General features: G+C 38.7%; 1 protein-coding gene across 3 annotated transcripts in view; it reads left to right on the top strand.

The window, feature by feature from the left end:
• The window catches only part of RNF130 (ring finger protein 130), a 137,100-nt gene that overhangs the window by 57,464 nt on the left and 61,400 nt on the right, over nt 1-18,236 (top strand). For all 3 annotated transcript variants that reach the window (XM_037500148.2, XM_037500146.1, XM_037500147.2), the window contains exon 3: nt 13,829-14,079. In XM_037500148.2, the coding sequence (XP_037356045.1) occupies nt 13,829-14,079 (251 nt within the window). The remainder of the gene's footprint in view (nt 1-13,828; nt 14,080-18,236) is intronic.

Genomic DNA, 18,236 nt, shown 5'->3' with positions numbered 1-18,236 from the left:
ACTCTCATTGTGCTGGACCCCTAATTAAAGTTCAGGGTTTGACCAGACAGAGTGGACACTCAAAGTCGGGGAACCACATGAATCAAAAATATGCCTGGTGTAGACAGAGTCTGCGCGTGAATGATAGAAAATAGGCTGGGTCATTTGACAACAATCAGGATTTTGGATTCTGCATGCTAATTGGTCAACAGATATTTTTTAAGTTACTCTTAGTTCTCCATAAGTAAACAAGACACATAATAGCTGCTTTGTGGAGTTAAAATCAAGCAGAGAAGATAAACATTGATTTACAAATTGTAATTGTGAGAAGTCTTATGAAGACTGAAGTTCAAGGTATGAGAGGACTGCCTTGAGGAAATGAGGTTTGATTTGTAATTCAGGAGTTGAGTAGAGTCTTCTAGGTAGGAGAATCCTCATGGGTGAAGGCTCTGAGATGAGGAAAAAGCAAACTGTAAGAGATTTAACTTAAAGGCCTCATCTCAAAGCAGAAGTGCACACAAGACAAGGACAAGTAGTTAGGAACTGAGGATTTTGAAAGAAAAAAAGGAGGTATGGATGCCCCCCTCCCACCTCTCGTCCCAGTGCTAAACTAATCTCACACCTGCTGCAACCACGGAAGTTGACAGCTGAATCCCTCTACCCAGTAGATAACCCTCTACTGTATTAAGCAATTAGAAGGCTGTTTCCTGGCCGCTTCTCTGCCACCTAAATAGGGGCCTGCCAAACCCAGAAAAAGCATTGGGTAAGAAGGGGAGGGGAGGGGATGAGTGGTAGCGAAGCAAGTTTCACCTGTGGTTGGGTGAGAAGCCACAGAAGGAATGGAAGCAGGAATGCCAGGGAAGACAGATTTTAATAGAGTCCATGTTCAGGATCAGAGCTAGTGATTCTAGAAAGAACACATTCAATGTAGTGTAGCCACACTAGATGAAGCCCTTCGCCTCTGTAAACCGGATGAGAAGTGTAGTGAAGCTGTGCAGAATCGAATGTGCACAAAAGCACAAGCCTTCTCTGGCTCCCATCTTTTCAACCTGGCATTTCTTAACATTAAGTATCCAGAATTAGGGTCTTCTTTTAACTTTTCTGTGCTGTAGTGCTCTGCTCTTCTGTTTCTGCTTATACTCTGAAGAAGATCTTTTTGCTCTGAGAAGTGCTTGCCTTACTGGCTCATTAATGTGCTGCTGCAGCTCTTTTCCTCCACAGTCCCCCTTCTCTCCCTGTAGAGCAGGGCCACTTACCTGAAGCTCAAGGATCCTTGCATCAGAAGCACTGGACACCTCTCCCCCAATGTATAACTCAGATCTCAAGGAGTAGACCCAAAGAGCCATGTTTGATCCTTTCCCTGCTCACGTCACTTCTGTCCACCTACAAAGAAACCTTTGTGCTGTGAACTGTAATATAAATCAGTGATATTAGTGCATGACTGAGGGGTACCTAAAGACCTCAAACTCTTTAGGGATACACTCTGAAAGGGGTCCAGCCAACTGCCACACAAAGCAAAAGAAGCAGACCTCTTAGTGTGAAAGATATTTAATAAAATTAGTGTACATAGAAAAGAAAGAATATTCTAATATGGGCCTCCCCCGTGGCGCAGCGGTTGAGCGCTGGGTTGCGAAGCTGTCCGCGGCCTCTGCAGCGCCGGTTCGATCCCCGGCTGCTCCCCGGCCACCCGAGGAGGGTCCCACATGGCGCGCAGACCTCTCCTGCCGCCCGCTGCTCCCCTCAGCAGTGTACTTCGGTCCTTCTGCCTGCTCTGCTCCCCGCTCTGGCTCTGGTGAATTCTCTCACCCTCCCGCGCTTCTGACTGTACCCAGTGCATGTATAAACAAAACAAACAAACAAACCAGCAAACAAATAAATAAAGCATGCCTCTATTAAAAAAAAAAAAAAAAAAAAAAGAATATTCTAATAAAACTCCAAAAATTACCTATATTTCCTTGTAGGCGCATGCACAACCATTCAGCCTTGGCCCAAAGTGGAGCCACTGAGGCCTGAAAGCTTGCCACAAGTCTAAGGTACCCTCTGGCAAGGAACCCCACAAAAGAGGTTAGGCAGGTCCCAGTGAGCTGGAACAGGAAAGAGAGAAAATTCAAAATATAGCACATAACCTATAATGAGGTTGAGATAATGGCTACCATTGTCTCCATTAAGGACCAAAAGCAGCCTCCCCACGTGTCTCTTTTCCAAGTCTCTCTTCCATGTGTCTCCTTCAAATCCCTGGGTGCAAGTCAAAGCCAGAGAGAGAGGCCTTCTGAGTTATAGAGGTCCATGTGGCCACTCAGCTTTGACCCCTAGTTCTCAGTAGCTCCACCACCACTCCCCTTGGGAAGTGTGGTTCATGGCATACCACGGTGGCTAAATTGTAAGTGGGTTTGGGAAAAATGGCACATGTTCTATGCGCTACCCTCTTTAACAGTGAGAGTCAAAAACAAAAGACCCCTCTAGATGCCTCTGCTTGGTGAGTTTCCAATCCAGAGTCCATAAGTCTTCACAGCCCCTTTTGGTAACTCTTTGAGATACTTTTTCCTTTTATGTTGTCATTATTTGCATACTTAATTGACTGAAGGGAAAGAAGTGCAAGTGTCTTTAAAATTTGTGTCTTACCTATTTTCTGCAGTGGCTAACAAATTACCATGAAAAAATTAAGTATGTGTTCCATTGAGATGATTTCATTAAGAGCCTTAGTTTTGCTAAGCTTTCTTTTCATTTAAAGATATATTTCTATACCTAATATAACTAACTTTAAAATTCCATGTGGTCGAATGTAAGTATTTTGTTTTCCTGCCTTGTCAGCAGTGTTTCAAGAGTTTGATCTTGTTTGTTCTAATGAGTGCCCTTCATCTGATAACTGAAGGACATCTACCCAATGCAGCGTCTATGACATCATCCACAGGAAAGACAGCTCAATTTGTGGTTTTGTTTGTTATCTCTAGTTAGCAAAATGAGTTCTTTAAAATGTAGTTAGCGGATATGTGGTAGTATAAAAGGGGAAGTTATGGGCCCTTGGATAGTTTAAATTAATGCACATTTATCTGAAAATTAAGGATTTATTTTCCTGGTTTTTAAAAATGTATGTGGGCTTTACTGTTACTGTTTAATAGCCTTAAATTGGTCAAATAATTATCAAATTGGAAATCTCTTTTATATTTTTATTTATATGCCTGTAAGAGTGTGAGCTTTCTTCATTTTGTTAGAGGTAAGATTAAGTAATTCATATAAATATGGGACCAAATAATAATGATGCTTTTCAGCCTTTGTATCAATCAGCAATATCACATGTTTCTTCTTGTTCCTTTGGCTGGTTGAACAGATTTAGTTGAGGGGTTATTTATCTTTTTTCCATTGTATTCTTTTTTTAAAAAAAAAACTCATGTTAACTCTGGGCCTCCCCTCGTGGCACAGCGGTTGAGCGATGAGCTGCGAGGCTGCCTGCAGCCTCTGCAGCGCAGTTCAATCCCCGGCTGCCTGCGAGGTTCCCACATGGCGCGGCAGACCTCTCCTACCGCGCCCGCTGCTCCCCTCAGCAGTGTGTTTCATCGGTCTGCCTGTTCTGTTCCCCACTGTGGCTCTGGTGAATTCTCTCAACCTCCCGCACTTCTGACTGTAACCAGTGCTTGTATAAATAAATAAATAAATCTTTAAAAAAAAAAAAAAAAAAAAACTCACCTAACTCTTACTAACTAGCAATGAGTAGAAAAATATCAGCTTGTAATATATAGAAAATTAACTCGTAACTTTTTTAAATCATATTTTATGACAATAAGTAAATCACATATTGCAAAATATATTTAAATATCAGTAATTTGGGTCACTTAATGTAAATCTGTTTTTAGTCTAAAAGCCCATCCAAGAAAATGAATAATATAACAATGATACTATTTTTTTTTACTGTTCAAAGTTTTTAGGTTCTGATGAATATGGATTTTTAATTATCTCAAAAAAGATACAGCCTGCAGTTTTATTATAGTGCTATAGCAGGAAGCAAAATTTTAATTGTATGCTTCTTTTTGCCTAAGTTTGCAAAAATTTCTCCTTTGTGTACCAAGTAATCCATTCATTTTTTAAATTCATGATTATTAAAAACATCTAAAGCTAAATCACTTAAGCTGTGACTTTTTAAAAATAAAAATATCTTTTAAAACAACCGATTCCTCCTAAATAACTTCTACATAAATTCTGAATTTTTCCTTTATTTTTCTAAATGGTAAGTGGAAGTGGAGGGCCCCTCCCTCTGTCAGATGATTGAGACAATTTACCTACTAGCCTTCCTGTCTAACTTAGACATTGCAAGCTCCTCAGTGAACTCACTCAATTTACCTGTTTATCAGTCCTGTGCTTCTCCTTTCCTAAGCTCTAGCAGAGGAGGGAGCTAGCATATTATTAAAAATCTGCAAACACGGGCCTCCCCAGCGGTGCAGCGGGTTGAGTACAGCGCTGTAAAGCTGTCCACAGCCTCTCCAGCACAGGTTCGATTCCTGGCCAGCCAGGGAGATACCCAACAGGAGCAGACCTCTCCTGTCTCGCCTGCTGTTCCCCTCAGCAGTGTTTTCAGTCCATCTGCCTGTTCTGCTCCCCGCTTTGTCTCTGGTGAATTCTCTCACCCTCCCATGCTGTGGCCTGTACCGCAGTTCTTGTATAAATAAAATAAATCTTTTTTAAAAAAATCTGCAAACATTTTGAATACTGGCTTAGAAGTCAGTTCCATTGATTACAGATAGAAGATATTTTTTACTTGCTAGTTGTTCATATGATGATTACCTGAACTTAAGAGTTGCAAACCCAGAATTCATCCCATGGGTATCTGTTGCTACCAGAGACAATGTAGCCTAGTGAGGATCCTTTACTCCTTGATTGATGCTTTACAGTGCTCCTCAATTCAGGTCTTTCTTGTTGGGGGGTCAGTAAGTGAGTGGTATTTTACACTGGAAAGTTCTTTTTTGCAGGAATGTGATATTACAGATGTTTAGCTTCACATGCCCATGCCTATTGAATGCCAGCGGCACCCTCCATGTTTGTGATAGTATAAAACCACCCCAAAGATTCCAGATGGACAGTCCCTAAAAGGACACTTCTGCCCCTGTTCTGCCCCTGTCAAAGTCTGGTAAGTCTAAGGAGCCTTTAGAAGGGAATGAAAAGGGACCCTTAACTGGTGAGGGGAATGGAAATGGCAAAACTAATGATAAAGGAAAAAAAAAATCGCTTTATAATGATCCACATCTTAACACTTCTGGTGTATACTCCTTTCAGTAGTTCCACTTGTTGTCATTTCCCTTTGAACCAGCAATGTAGTTCTGCTGGTGATGAATTCTCTCATCAGATATTATATCTAAAAATGTCTCTCCTTTTTTTGCCATTGTTTTTCAAGGCCATAGATATAGAATTCTGGGTTGCCAGTATTTTCCTTTCACAGTTTTAGAAGTGTTGTTTCTGTTTTCCAGCCTCCATTTTTTCGGATGAGAAGTTGTTATCTTTTATATAATGTGTGATTTTTTTCAATAAACTTTGAATTTTAGAGCAGCTTTACATTTATGGAGAAATTGTGAAGATAGGACAAAGAACTCCCTTTGTATCCAGCTTCCTTGTTATAACATATGGGTTGTGAGAAAACCCATGATGTATTTTTTTCTCTGAAAAAATGTAGAAAAAATGTGTCATGACTTCTCTGACAACCGAATATTATTAATATTTTATATTAGTATGTTACATTTTTTATAATTTGTAAGGCAAAATTGATACATTATTATTAACAAAAGTCCTTATTTTTATTCACATTTTCTTCCCTTTTATGTAATGTCTTGTGTGCCAAATCCCATGCAGGAATACTATCAATCTACTCTATTTAATCTTTTTTTTTTTTTAATTTTTATGTTTTTCTCATGATTAGACTGGGAATATGGATTTTTGGGAAGCAAAACTGCAGTGATAAAGTGCAGTGTCATCACATAATATTTAAGAGTACATACTTACCATGAATGATCAATGTCACTGTTGACTTTGACCACTGACTGAGATAGTGTTTGTCAGGCTTCTCCACTGTGAAGTTCTTTTTTTGTCTCTTCCATACAATACCTTAGAAGGAGATTACTTTGCACAGACCACATTTAAGGAATGGGGAGTTAAGGTAGCGTATGTTATACACTTTATTTAAAATTATTCTGTAGGGATTGTTTGTGTTTTCTCTGTTTTTTACTTGATATGTATGGATTCATGGATTTTTAGATTTTACTACCTTATTTTTGTTTTTGCTCAAGTTATACCAGCCTTGACCATTAGGAGTTCTTTTGGTTGGCCCCTGTGTCCTTTGACATGCTGCCATTACTAGAAGTGTTATTTTTTGGTTAGCTTCTTGAGCGCTTCTTTCCTTCTGTTGCTATAAAATGATCCAAGCTCATCTTGTATATGTTTCCTGTCCCTGTCCCAGCATTAACCATTTCTTTTAGAAAAAAGTTTCCATTTATTGGAGAATGTCATTTGAATCCTGTTTATTAGGTGTGTTTACTACTATTGAGGTTTTGTTTCTTTGGACCATCTAAGCTGACAGAGCAAGAAAATATATGCGTATATATTAAACCCTGCCTTTATACACATCTGCATATTTCTATGTGTAATCACCTGTGTCTGTATTAAGCTAAGAATGAGTTCAGACTTATGTCTCCAATTCTAATCCATTACTGCCACATGTATTATTCTGGCTTCTTCCCTTTGCTTTTCTGTAAAATCCTACTCCAAAGGTGAGAAACCTGGCTCCCACCATCCATTTTGTTAGATGTTCAGTTCACTTACTCTTAAACATAAATAACAGATTTGAAGACTTAGAGTGCTGGTGTTTGGTGTAAAAGTTAATGGGGGCCACTTTCCTCTCTACTTAAATCTTCCCTGGTTGGAATGCCTAACTCTATACTTAACCTTTCTTTCTCTACCCGTTTATAATTATTTTATCAAAAACTTATTCAAAAAAAATGTATAGGGGCCTCCCTGGTTGCACAGGGGTTAAAGGCTCAGCACTATCAAGCTATCCCCAGCCACTGCAGCATGAGTTCAGTCCTCGGCCAGGGAGCTGACCCACATGGCACAGCATACCTCACCTGTCTTGCCTGCAGCTCCCCTCAACATCATATTTCAGTAGATCTGCCTGTTCTGTTCCCCACTCTGTCTCTGGCGAATCCTCTTAATGTCCATACCTCTGGCCTAGAACCCAGTTCTTGAATGTGTAAATAAAGAAAACAAATCTTTAAAAAAATAGAAAAGTATAGGTATCTCAATTTGAAAATGACACAAAACTAGGTTGATCTTAGAACACACATAACAAAAACAAAGTACTCATTAAGTCAACCTGCAAATGAGATCTAAAAAATTAATAACACAGATTTGTAGACACCTGGCTTGAAAAGTAGTTCAAGTGGCATCCTGTAAGCTCTATCATTAATATGTGCCATGTCTGCTGAAAAACTATTGAAATCTTGGGCTGTAGCCCTGTGAACATGATATTCAGATGCAGGGAGACATTAGTCTCATGTTACTCTTGATATTGGCAATATTGTTTGCAGTTTTAGCATTTTGTTTTAATAAAGATACTGAAAAACTAATGTTCAAAAAATAGAACAGTGTTGTATCAACACAATTGAGATATCAAATAATGATAGTAACTATTTTAGCTCATTAAATAAAATACTCATCTAAAAAGTAAAAAATGTGAATTGAAAGTTTGGTGAGGAATGGAGTTTACCTAGTCTCCTAAGTACCTCCCTACAGAGTACCAATTAATTACAAAGGGGAGAAAGAGTAAGTTCACAATGGAAGTGCCTGGGGGATAACACTTTTATTGAATGATTAAAGCAAACTCTATCAGGAATGGGATAGATCAAAACTGGGCGTCCCCTCATCATGTGCACTGAGAAAAGCACAGAATCACTTCTGTAATGTTGCTGCCAGTAGTGTAAGGCCTAGTCCAAAGGAAACACCAGGTAAATCCAGAATGAGGGAGAGTCTACAGAAAAACTGGGCTGTCATCTCAACAGTGTGAACATCAAAGAACAGCTCAGAGACTGCTTGACTGATGGAGACTGAGGTGGACAACTCGTTGCAGTGAGTGGCTCTGATATGAGCTGCCTTTAAGGGCATATTTTGTGGAAGTTAGGGAAAATTGAATGGATACTCAGATAGTAGTAATGCGTCAGTGCTAATTTTCTGATTTTGGTGGTGTTTATAAATGTTTTTTGTCTTTAGAAGAATACACAGTAAATATTTGGGGGTGATGAGTCTATAGGGGTTTTCTGTACTATGTTGAAGCTTGAATCGGGTAACTCCTAAAAGCTCTTTTAACTAAAAGATTCTGTGAAACTCTGCTGACAAATGACTTGTCATCTTAATTACCCACCACATACACCTCTGCTTTTCTTCATAAAGGAAGAAAGTGGCTTTCTCTTCTATGCCACTCTTTTTTTATGACGTGGAAATTTTTTCCATAAGTGCATACAACCAGAAGATAATATAAAGAAACATGTTTGAATGCTGAACAGTTAGACTTTGCTTTGCTTATGTGAAACTGAAGAGCTTCCTGTCCCAAGGAATAAAAGAATGCAGACTCAGTAAACCCTTTATCTTTTTGAGGGCAAACTACAGTCACGTATCTTCAGAAGTTATCAAGTGATGGGAATCTCTCATTGGTTCATACATTGAGTTCCTATATGTCAGTCCCGTGGCAGGAGATTCAAGATCAAGCTTCAGAAAAATTGCAAGTTAGTCAACATTGTGAATCTTCATGGACAGTGACTGGATGCTGTGGTCCCAGCCTGCTTTCAAATCAGTATACTTTCACAGTGGCAGAACTTCACCTTTGGTTGTCATGTTCCACACCATGCCCCTACTTATAGCCACTCACTTTCCTGTCTGTCACTCCTCCACTTTCATCAGAGGCCTTGACTGATTAGCCATATATAGTTCTGCCATCATCCTGACCAACTCAGAATCCAAGTAGAAAGTGAACACCCTAACCTGTAATTCATTTTTTGGGGGTCCTTCAGCCATTGCATTTTACTTCACCAAGAACCTGACCCTGCAGCTACTTCCCTGGGTCTCATTATCTTTGAAATTGTTCTATTTCTTGAGTTTCAACTCCAGTTTTGTTCTCTGACCATTGCCTCTTCCCCTTCTCTCTCTCTTCTCCTATCACTGGGTGGTCTTGAAGCTTCTAGTTCCTCAAGCCCTCTCCATTTTTGCCCAGTTATCTCCTGACTTCAGTCTTATTTCTGCTTGGACCTCATTAGACATGTTTAGTCACTTTGAAACAACATTGTGCATAGACAACTTGTTTGCTTTCTTCATTTGGTTAACAAGAAGTATCCACCATCACATAACTCCCAGTTACCTTGTGTCTCAGGTTAAGGAGTTAGAATTTTATTTAGTTGACAGATGGGACATATCAAAGGCTTTTGAGCAGAGGAGTGACATCACAAATGTGTATTTTAGAAAAACCACTGACAAATCTCAGCAGGATATCTAAAATGGATATAACTTTTCATCTGCATTTGTCAGAATCATTGCTGTATTCATTTCATGAAAGAATATAGCATCTTTTTTCTCTATTGAGTTCTGTTAAGAGGTCAGTAAAGGGAAGAATGAATACTAAGTCATTAGGTCATGAGAGTATTGCTGATAAACATTTGAGAAGGACTTAAATCAAGACAGTGGCAGTGAAGAAAAGACCTCAGGTCATGAACAGATGAACTCATTGAGACAAAGCACAAAAGACGTCCTAACCTTATGCAGAGTGTTATAGAAACTCCTAGGTCTTCCCTCACCATCAGCCATTCTGGAATTTTCAAGTAATTTTAATCTCTTTCAATTAACATGTATGGTATTCTGATTTGCATATAAGTCATTGAATTCTACAGGAATAATTCTCATGCCACTGACAGAAAGTATAGAAGTATCATTGCAAAAACTTAACGTGAAAATGTAGCATCCCCAGAATGCATTTTTTCAATGGGAAACTTCCTAAAATTATCTGAGTTTTGATTTCTTAAAACTTTGGTAGTTGATCTGAACTTAACAAACAAGTTATTGTGTTAAACCATAAAACCTTATAAATGGGATTTTGCATAAGGGTGGTTTTTTTAAAAAGTTTTGAAAAAAGCTTATAGTTAAGAAGTGAGAAAACAAAGTAAAACCACCTCTCTCCATTTGTGGTTTGTGCATAGACAGCTTGTTTGCTTTCTTCTTGGATCTGCCTTTCCTTTTGGTTAAAGGATCAGCTGCCCAACTGAACTGGATTTGACTTGCAATGCATCCCTAAGAGGGAGGAATGGAGGGATTTTTCAAATACTTCCCAGTTGGCCATGGGTGTGAATAGAGGATGGTCTGAAAAGCTGGAGTTCTCTTGTAAACCAGCTCGTGCCTGAGTGCTTCCCAAGATAGTGGAGAGTAATTACAAGGAATCAGTAGGGGCTTTGTGGTTTCCCCTTGAGAATATCTTCCTGTAAAGCTTCCCTGGTCCCTCAGGGGTTAAAGTCTCAGCACTATCAAGCCAGCCCCAACCACTGCAGCAAGAGTTCCATCCCCTGCCCAGGGAGCTGACCCACCTGGCTCAGCAGACCTCTCCTGTCTTGCCCACTGCTCCGCTCAGCAGTGTGTTTCAGTAGATCCGTCTGTTCTGCTCCCCACTCTGTCTCTGATGAATCTTCTTACCACCTACACCCCAGTTCTTTCATGCATAAATAAATAAAAATCTTTTAAAAAAATGAATGTCTTCCTCTACTTTCTATGAGTAGTAAGAATACAAGTAGAATAAGCTGAGTAAGCTGCAGCATTTACTGAACATCTGCCATGAGCATCATTTTTTGAAAATAGTCTTTTTGGTAACCAGCCCCCATCCTGAAGCTATCCCATAGTCCACCAAGAGTCACTTCATTAGAACAAAAGGCACTCCTATCACCTAGGAAATTATAAGAGATGCAGGAACTCTGTCAAGGATCAGGGTCAAGACCAAATATTAGAACTCTTGCTCCTAATGTTCTTATCACTTAGGAAATTGCAAGGAGCTTAGTTCCAGAATCCAATGGCAGAGACCAATATGTATGGTTCTATTATTTCACAGCAGGTAATTTTCCTTTCTTTTAGAAAGGTGAACATTAAGGAACGTTGATCATAGTATGTGCTCAATAAATATTGTTGAATGGATGATTGAAATAATTAGCTTCTTTTCCCAAACAGCTTTCTATTAAAATTAGGTGGCGCTCATTTAGTGTTCTTTGAACGAATGAGATTACATGGACTGGTTCCTTTGGCTACCTGAGCAGCTTTCCCTCCTCCTTTCCAGCTTGAGTCATCCAGAGGGAGCCTCAGAACTGATTGCTAAAACTGTTTGTACCTGGTGTGATTATAAAGCAATGAGACTGATTGTCATGTGTAGTTTGTGGGATCCGTCTCAGTTACTTTATAGCCATACCTGGTATCTTATACCACAGATCATTGCCTGTCAAACAACATTTTAGAGGCTCAAACCTAAGGTTACTAAAGGAAAATTTAAAATGGCTTAGCATTATCATGATTTACTCTAACTTACTAATCAGAACTCTTATTTCAGAAAGATAATTAGATATTAACTTTGTTTCTTGCTTTAATTTTGCAGTTCTCTTTTTGGTTTTGTTTTGTTTTTGTTTTTTTTTTTTTGGTTTTGTATTTTTAATCAATGTTCTGATTAAGTGGCTGACACAATTTAAAATATGGTAATACAAAGGGGATATGTTCCGCTGAGTTAAAATTTTTATAAAACCTTTTTTATTCAGTTTCTTTTCAGATATATGTAGTCTTTTGACTTGATGTAATACAAGAGTAACCTTTTTTTTTGCTATATATGATAAGTGAAACATAAATAATCAGTATTACTGTTCATAGAAGAAGCCTTTGAAACGATAATTTTGGGGGGGGTTGTTTGTTTTGGCTGTTTATAATGTCAAAACCTTATTCAAATTTTAATAAGTAGTCATATTTTTTTCTTTCCCAAAATGCTCATTCTTTTTCCTCTGATCTCCAGAGTCTTAGGGGCTCTTAGAAGAAGGAAAGTTGCAGGTTGCCACAGGCAGCTGTAGCTATTGAAAGGACGATCCACCGACAACTAGAGTGATGGCAGAAAGGCTTCTCTCTTTCCTTAAAAGAAAGTGGGAAAGCCTCTGCAGCACCGGTTCGTTCCCCGGCCGCTGGCAAGGGTCCCACATGGCACGCAGACCTCTCCTGCCGCCACTGCTGCTCCCCTCAGCAGTGTATTTCATCTGTCTGCCTGTTCTACTCCCCGCTCTGGCTCTGGTGAATTCTCTCACCCTCCCGCACTTCTGACTGTACCCAGTGCTTATATAAATAAATAAATAAATCTTTTTAAAAAAAAAAGTGGGAAAGTATTCTCTTTGCAGATGAGGGTAGGTGGAAATTAACTTTAGTTTGTGGTCATGGCAGAACATGTTGGTATTCACAGGAAGCTGAAAGTGTTTTGATGTCAGTTAGTCCAGAATATTAAGCTTTGGTCATATCTCAGAAAGAGTTTCATTTCCAGAAGGGCTCTGGGGTCAACCGGAAGGGAGCCTTCCTCCAGTCAGTTGTAGTTCATTATTAATAAAATAGAATATTCCACCATTTAGAATTTTGCTGTTAGAACGCCTACTGAATTTGTGTCCTAAGTGTCAGAGACGTTATAAAGCCTGCATTGCATATCCTGTATGTTTTTCTACTCTTTGTACTAACTCTATTCCTTTGTACTAGTCCTGCACAAGGTAAATGTTCCACAGATGTTTCTAAGAATGGTTTGTGCACAAGTACCAATTTTAATATATATAGCAATGCTTTTCTACATTTTCTTAAGGAGTTGGGACTGTCTGATGAGTTTTTTATAAATTTTTTTTTAAAAAAAAAGATTTATTTATGCAAGAACTGGGGTACAGACCAGAGGCATGGGAGGGTGAGAGAATTCACAGAGACAGAGTGGGGAGCAGAACAGGCAGATCTACTGAAATACACTGCTGAGCAGAGCAGCAGGTGAGACAGGAGAGGTCTGCTGCACCAGGCGGGTGGCTCCCTGGCCAGCCAGGGATTGAACTCATGCTGCAGTGGCTGCAGATAGCTTCACAGTGCTGTGCTTAACCCCTTGCACCACCAGGGAGGCTCTACTTAATTATTTTTTAAAGATGTGTTTATTTATGTATTCAAGAACTGGAGCGTAGGCCAGAGTATAAGGGGGTTAGAGGATTCTTCAGAGGCAGAGTGGGGAGCAGAACAGGCAGACGGACCAAAGGTACTGCTGAGGGGAACAGTGGGCAAGGCAAGAGAGGTCTGCTGCGCTGTGTGGGTATCTCCCTAGCCGGTGGGGAATCGAACCTACGCTGCCGAGACTGTGGACAGCTTCAAAGCATGGCGCTCAACCCACTGCACCACTGGGGAGGCCCTCTTACTAAGTATTTTTTAAGATGCAAAAGATTTTATAGCAAAACCCTGCCATGATTTTATCACATTTTTATTGCTGTATAATATACTTTATACTGTCTATTGTCACATTTGGCTGATTTAATAGTCTATTTTTTAAATATAGTTGTAAAGCGAGTTAATATGGTTCTTAACACTGCAGTCATCTCATGCTTAAAATCTGTTTACGTTTTAAGTACTGTGCAACAAAGTCTGTGTTCCCACTTGATGCCAGCATACCCAACTGCAATTTTACTTTATTTGAAAAAATGAATCTGCAAGCTTGCCATTAGCAAAAATTCCTAGGTAGCATTTTTGTATATTTGATGTTCCTGTAAATTTTAAATGTCACTTGAGTATATATATTTATTTTACATTACAGGCACTGGAGATATTATTGCCGTCATGATTACAGAATTGAGGGGTAAGGATATTTTGAGTTATCTGGAGAAAAACATCTCTGTACAAATGACAATAGCTGTTGGAACTCGAATGCCGCCAAAGAACTTCAGCCGTGGCTCTCTAGTCTTCGTGTCAATATCCTTTATTGTTTTGATGATTATTTCTTCAGCTTGGCTCATATTCTACTTCATTCAGAAGCTCAGGTACACAAATGCACGCGACAGGAATCAGGTGAGCTGCTCTATGGTGATTGATGCCTGCCAGTCATAATTCCTGGATACATGTGTGTCATATATAATGCAAACATTTTTTCATTAAAAAAATGTTGTGACCTTCAGTCATTTACTATGTTGAGAACTACACAAATATTTTATATAAAATTTTAATGATGTTTTAAATGCCTAAATGGGAAAATTAATACATTTATAATGATCAGTTAGAATATTCTAGGTAGATGGTTAGCATAATGTCATAATAAGATCTAGCTAATTGTAGTAATTTGAAGAAATATCACAAAGTTGCATTTTAAACTGATAACACTGGTAGTCAGTGGTAAGGGGAGTGGGGAAGATGGCCTTTTGTTCTATATGAATTTTTTTCCATATAATTTGAAGTATTATCCCAACTCAGAATAAATAAATCAACTAAAATTCAATCCCTCTCCAAGTGCTGCCATGGAGTGAGGATAAAGTGGGGAAGAGATCTGTCTAGATAGTCCCACTAGAAATTCCCATTGATGAACACAGACTGAGCACTCAGAGGATTTTGGTTGAATGAATAAAAGACTCAAGAAACAGTATGCTGCCCTGTACCGGAGGGTCTGAAGATGTGAATTTTCTCAGTTTGTTACTTAGGTTTGCTTAATGTGCTATAGAAAGAATGTTCACAGCCCCAGTCTAGACATTTCTTGTAGGAAATTAAGAAATAAATTGTTTGGGCCTACCTGGTGGCGCAGCAGGTTGAGCGCCGTGCTGTGAAGCTGTCCTCAGCCTCTGCAGTGCAGCTTTGATCCCAGCCGGCCGGCGAGAATCCTTCATGGCGCAGCAGACCTCCCCTGTTGTGCCCGCTGTTCCCCTCAGCAGTGTATTTCTGTTGTCTGCCTGTTCTGCTCCATGCTGTGTTTCTGGTGAATCCTTTCACCCTCTTGCACCTCTGGACTGTACCCCAGCTCTTGTATAAAAATAAATAAATCTTAAAAAAAAGGAAAGAAATTGCTTGGAGAGTGGTTTGAAGCCAGTTTTTTATGCAATACATTCATCTCCTTACATATAAAACGTCCAGATCTCTGTGGGCGAGTTAAAATTTTCATCTTTCCTCATTCTATGAAAGGATACAGACTTTGGTGTGGAATAGATCTAAGTTCAAATCCTGGCCTTACCATCAGTTTATCATGTTCCCTCTTGGACTTTTTATCTGGGTTCTCAACTTGTTCTTCATCTGAAAATAAATGTAAGAGATCTGAAATCTATAACTTATTCAATATTTATGCCAGGCTTTGTGCAGTGATTCTGCACACCTTTTAAATTTATAATTTTTATTAAAATAAAATACAATTTTATAATTTCCGACTTAATAGAAATATTACGTGTATAGTAATAGAATGCTATATAAATGGATTCCCATAAAACCTAACCTATATAATTTGGATATCTTAACCTAACATACGTCCATTGAAATCCCTCCAAGTTGTATCTGCAGTTCTTTCCTTTTTATTACTGGGTAATATTCTGTGACTTGGATTCTAATTTCTGGCTGTTGTAAATGAAGTAGGTATAAGCCTTCATATTCCAGTTTTTGTGTGAACATGAGTTTTCATTTCCCAGAGATAAATATTAAAGAGTGTTAATTTCTGATCTATTGTGGTAAACATTTAATTTTGTAAGAAACTACTATATTCTTCCCCAAGTAAGTGTACCATTTTACTGGTCCCCCTGGAAATGTGTGCCTAATCCAGTCCTCTGCATCCTGAGAAGTATTTGCTGCTTTTACTTTGGTCATTCTCCTAGGTGTGTGGTAATATCTGTTGCATCTCCATATTGGCTACTGATATCAAACATCTTTTCATGTGCTCATTTGCCATCTACATATCTTCTTTAATGAAATGTCCTTTGTTCATTTTCTTTTTCAAACTATGTTTCTTGAGGTAAAGTTACTTTACACTGTTTTATCTGCTTTGGAGATTGTAGGTTTAAATTTCTACAGATATATGTTTTTATACCATGCCCACTTGGACTGTGGTTTTCTGTTGAGTTTTCAGTGTTCTTTATATATCTAAATACAAGTCTTTTGTCAGATATTAGGTTTGCAAATATTTCTCCCAGTTTGTATCTTCCTTCATGGTCTTTGGAAAAATAGGTGAATTTTGATGAGGATTAATTTATCAATTTTTCCTTTTATTGATCGTGCCTTTTTTTTTTTTTTTTTTTTTTTTTTGTCAAGTCTTAAGATTGTTACAGTGGAAGTAACCCGTACCATGTATTTTAATATCCTGTATTTTCATTTACAGTCAATTTTGGGTTTTTTTCTGTGACTTCCTCTTTGACTCATGTATTATTTAGAAGTGTGTTAGTTTTCAGTAGTTTGGAGATTTTGCTGTTATCTTAGTGAGTCCATTATGTTCAGAGAAACATGATAATTTCAGTCCTTATAGATTTTGGAGGTTTGTTTTATCACCTGCAATATAGACTGTCTCATGTCCATGTGTGCTTGAGAAAAGTGTTCTTCTGTTACAGGGAGTGTTATCAGAGTGGTATGCTTAGCTTGCTTCAGAGGAGGAGGTGGGGTGAAAAGATCACCTTTCGTGTGGGTCCTGGTGCAACCAGAGTGAAAGAGAGATACTGTTTTTCCATTGATGTTTGCCTAGAGAAGGACAGATGTAGGCCATTTTTCCCGGCACTTTGGTTAGTCATTTTCTGTTGGCAGTTCCAGATTGCAGCCTTCTGCAGCCCATGGTCTGGAACTTGAGAGGCCACAAAGAAGCTCTGGGAACTCACAGCCCTGCGTTATTCAAATCTCAAGGTTCCTAGGCAGCTCACCATTCTTTCCACCTTTGGTAAACTAATCAAATGTGTAACCTTAAAATAGAATGCATCTGTTTTATCAGATTTTTGACAAATTCATATGTAAAATCAAGTTCAATGAAATGGAGGAATACAGGTCAGCTCACTAATAACAGAAGATAACATTCGATTATTTATCATCAAAGCACCTCACACAAAATTCTATCTAATGTATTTGAATAAAATAATCAGCTGAAGTTCTTCAGCTTCTTGAAGAATAATATTACTACATTTAAAAGTGTCATTTTAACCATTCTATTCAGTAATATTGCCTTCATTTTTATTTTTTTTAAAGATTTATTTATTTAGGCATGCAAGAACTGGGGTACAGATCAAAGTTGTGGTGGGTGAGAGAGATTCACCAGAGACAGAATGGGGAACAGAACAGGCAGATCGACGGAAATACATTGCTGAGGGAAGCAGCGGGTGAGACAGGAGAGGTCTGCTGTGCCCTGTGGGTGGCTCCCTGGCTGGGGATCAAACTTGTGCTGCAGTGGCTGCGGATAGCTTCATAGGCTGTGTCTTAACCCCTTGTGCCTCCAGGGAGACTCGCCTTCATTTTTAAATTTAAAATTTTTAACCAATAAAATTCTCGATTTTAAAAAATAAATAGTACCACAAGTCTTGATTCCTCACCCAGTCTTTTCTGACTCCTAATTCTTATTTCTGAGATACACTTTACTTCTTTCACCTCCTCTAATCTATTCTTTTACTAACTTGATATAGCAAAGTAGCCTGCTCTACTTTCTTTTAATAAATTGAAATTTTGTTTTTTAAATATGTTGCCAATATGAAACATTAAAGGTAAAATGATTAAGAGTTGATCTGACATGGTGCTCTTGACAAGAAAACCCTAGGACTGAATGCAGTACATCTCAAGGTCTTTTGAAAACAAGTGAATGGTTTGTCCCAGGAGTCTGCTTTTGGACAGTAGTGCTTTAATTAGCACCCAGTGTGGAGCCTGTGAGTGATGAGGGAGTCCGCGCCATTGCCATCTGGCATAGGCCACACACAGGAACTTGTTTTCTAGCATTTAGTCTGTGGCTGCCTGCTCGAAGACTTCCAAAGCATTTTTCTCCAGATGCTGTTATAGCAGAAAGTGATATTCTGACCTTTTTTCTTCCTTCCGTTTTTCCTAAGGTTCAGAAACACTTGATGAAATTTTTATGTGGCTTAAAAAGCTTAGCATATTAAAGTTTAATAAGAAGGTGGTGGCAATTCAACTAGTTGAAACCTTTGGCTATTTTAAACGAGAAGCCAGAATTACTAGCACAGGAAAAACAGTGAATTTAAGGAGAAGCTTTATTTTCTCCTACAAACTATCATGAA

The sequence above is a fragment of the Talpa occidentalis genome, unplaced genomic scaffold, assembly GCF_014898055.3.
Source record: "Talpa occidentalis isolate TD23 unplaced genomic scaffold, MPIMG_talOcc4v2.1 talOcc4.9, whole genome shotgun sequence".
In the NCBI taxonomy this organism is placed as follows: domain Eukaryota; kingdom Metazoa; phylum Chordata; class Mammalia; order Eulipotyphla; family Talpidae; genus Talpa; species Talpa occidentalis.
The sequence above is the reverse complement of the archived record's forward strand: the minus strand, read 5'-3'. Positions and strand labels throughout refer to the sequence as shown.